This window comes from Dioscorea cayenensis, chromosome 15, assembly GCF_009730915.1.
Source record: "Dioscorea cayenensis subsp. rotundata cultivar TDr96_F1 chromosome 15, TDr96_F1_v2_PseudoChromosome.rev07_lg8_w22 25.fasta, whole genome shotgun sequence".
Taxonomy (NCBI): domain Eukaryota; kingdom Viridiplantae; phylum Streptophyta; class Magnoliopsida; order Dioscoreales; family Dioscoreaceae; genus Dioscorea; species Dioscorea cayenensis.
Window position 1 is genome coordinate 5,073,472 of NC_052485.1, and position 1,915 is coordinate 5,075,386.

Below are 1,915 nucleotides of genomic sequence, written 5' to 3' on the forward strand. Positions count from 1 at the left end.
CAGTGCAGCTGTGACCTGGGAAACAAGCTTAGAGTGTTATGGATTAGGGTTAGGTGATTTGAGAGGAGGGTTTCCAGCAAGAGAAGACAAAAAGACAAGGGGTGGGGAAGGATGCCGACGATCCAACGGCTCTTTTGCTTTATGATGGGGAATCAAGGGTTGAGAGAGAGAGAGGGGGTTCTCTCCATCATGGCTTTTGAAATGACAGAAGGAGACAAGTCAGTGGGCGTAGTGGGGTCCCGAGGTACTTTGGGATGGTGCAGCTCAGGGTCCCAAGGCACAATTGGCAAAGTAACGGACAGGTCGGCAATGTCAGGGTTGTCAGGGAGAACGGTGTTCTCCAGACATGGGGTAGCGTGCAACGTGGCAAGAGGAGTGGGGCGCCGCCCACTCGATCCGCCTTGTAGACCGCCATGTATGCTATGACCAGAGTAGCCTCAGGATGAACGGTCGTCGTTTCTCGGGACGGCTGTCGTTCCATCGTCCACGTTAAGGGTGCGAGCACCGCCGCCACGGGAACAGGAATGGCCACGCCGGTGAGTCACGAGAAGCCAAGGGCCAAAATCAGATTCACTCTCAGTACTCTCGGAGGCTAACGGAGTAGCGTCGCTGCTAGCTGGGGAGGAGAGGACAGAGTTCCTAGCACCAGCTCCAACCTCCTTCTCTCGTGAACCACGAGAGGGCTGAAAGGCTTTCGCCTTCCCGGTTGCTGGATTCCGGCTGCAAGAGCTCGAACCATGTCCAATCACTCCACAGGAATAGCAAAAGGTTGGAAGACACTCGTATTGAACCACAACGAAGACACGATGAAGATCATCTCCAAGCCAGAAGCCCTTGCAGAGGGGTTTGGAGAGATCAAGTTCAAGACAAATTCTGGCGTACTTGGTTCGGGTAAGAGAAAGGGTAAGCTCATCAATTTTCAATAGTTTTCCGAGGTGACCAGTAATGGTCTCAAGGGTATCACCACTCCAGAACTCAATTGGTAGGTTATGAAGTTGGATCCAAATTGCTGCCGTTGTAAGCTTGGTAAATGTAGGTTCGAAGTAAGGGCGCCAAGGAGACAATTGCAAGATAATAACATTAATGGTCCAGGGTCCTTCAGAGAGAAGGCGCTGCAAAACAGTGTTATTAGCACAACGAATAAGGATAAAGCCATTAGGTAGATCCGAAATTAGGATTTCTCCAATTTTCTCCCATTTTTTCAAGAGTATAGTCTTCACTTGTTCAAACAAAGGAGGTTTTCCGAAGAATTTGCCAAAGAGAAAGTGTTGGAAGCGAAGACGGGCTCGGTTCAAAGTATCATTGTCCAGCTTGATGAAATCAGAAGTAGTTTCCTTAAGTTTGTTGAGGATTGCGGGATTGTGCAGAGGAGAGGACTCTTGGGTGGTGGTGACTTTGGATGCGATTTGAGCCCAAGAAGGAGGGGAAGGATGAAGGGGAGTGGTCTGGGGAATTTGACCCCCGCTTGCCATAGCAAGAGGGGGTGGGAAGGAGAAGCAGAGAGGATGCTCAGAGGAGAAGGACGCTCAGAGGAAATCCACTATTTGGTTGATTTAGTGTTCATTTTCTAAAGCACTATAATGTCTCTAACTTTGTCGTGGTAGAAACCTTTGTGGAGCTTTAATGTCACCACAGAATTGTTTCCTTTACATCCACTGCCACTTAATTCTTTATATGAGAATTTAGAAGGGCAACCCTCATCAGAATAATGAAGGTAGTCACAAAGGCTTGTTTCCTCCCCATCCCTATAATTTATATAAAAATTAAACCATGGAATATAATAAATAATCACCTTGAAACAATCAACTAGTTAGAATAGCTTAACAACATTAATGAAGACTTTGGAAATGTATAGTCACAAGAAAAAATTACTTATGATCCTTTTATTTCTGCCACAGAATGTTCATATTGGTAA

General features: G+C 46.8%; 1 protein-coding gene across 1 annotated transcript; it reads right to left on the bottom strand.

The window, feature by feature from the left end:
* Nucleotides 1-437: 437 nt before the first annotated feature.
* LOC120277614 lies at nucleotides 438-1,472 on the bottom strand. Its single transcript, XM_039284473.1, has one exon. The coding sequence runs from the start codon at nucleotides 1,470-1,472 to the stop codon at nucleotides 438-440; it is 1,035 nt and encodes a 344-aa protein (XP_039140407.1).
* Nucleotides 1,473-1,915: the final 443 nt, after the last annotated feature.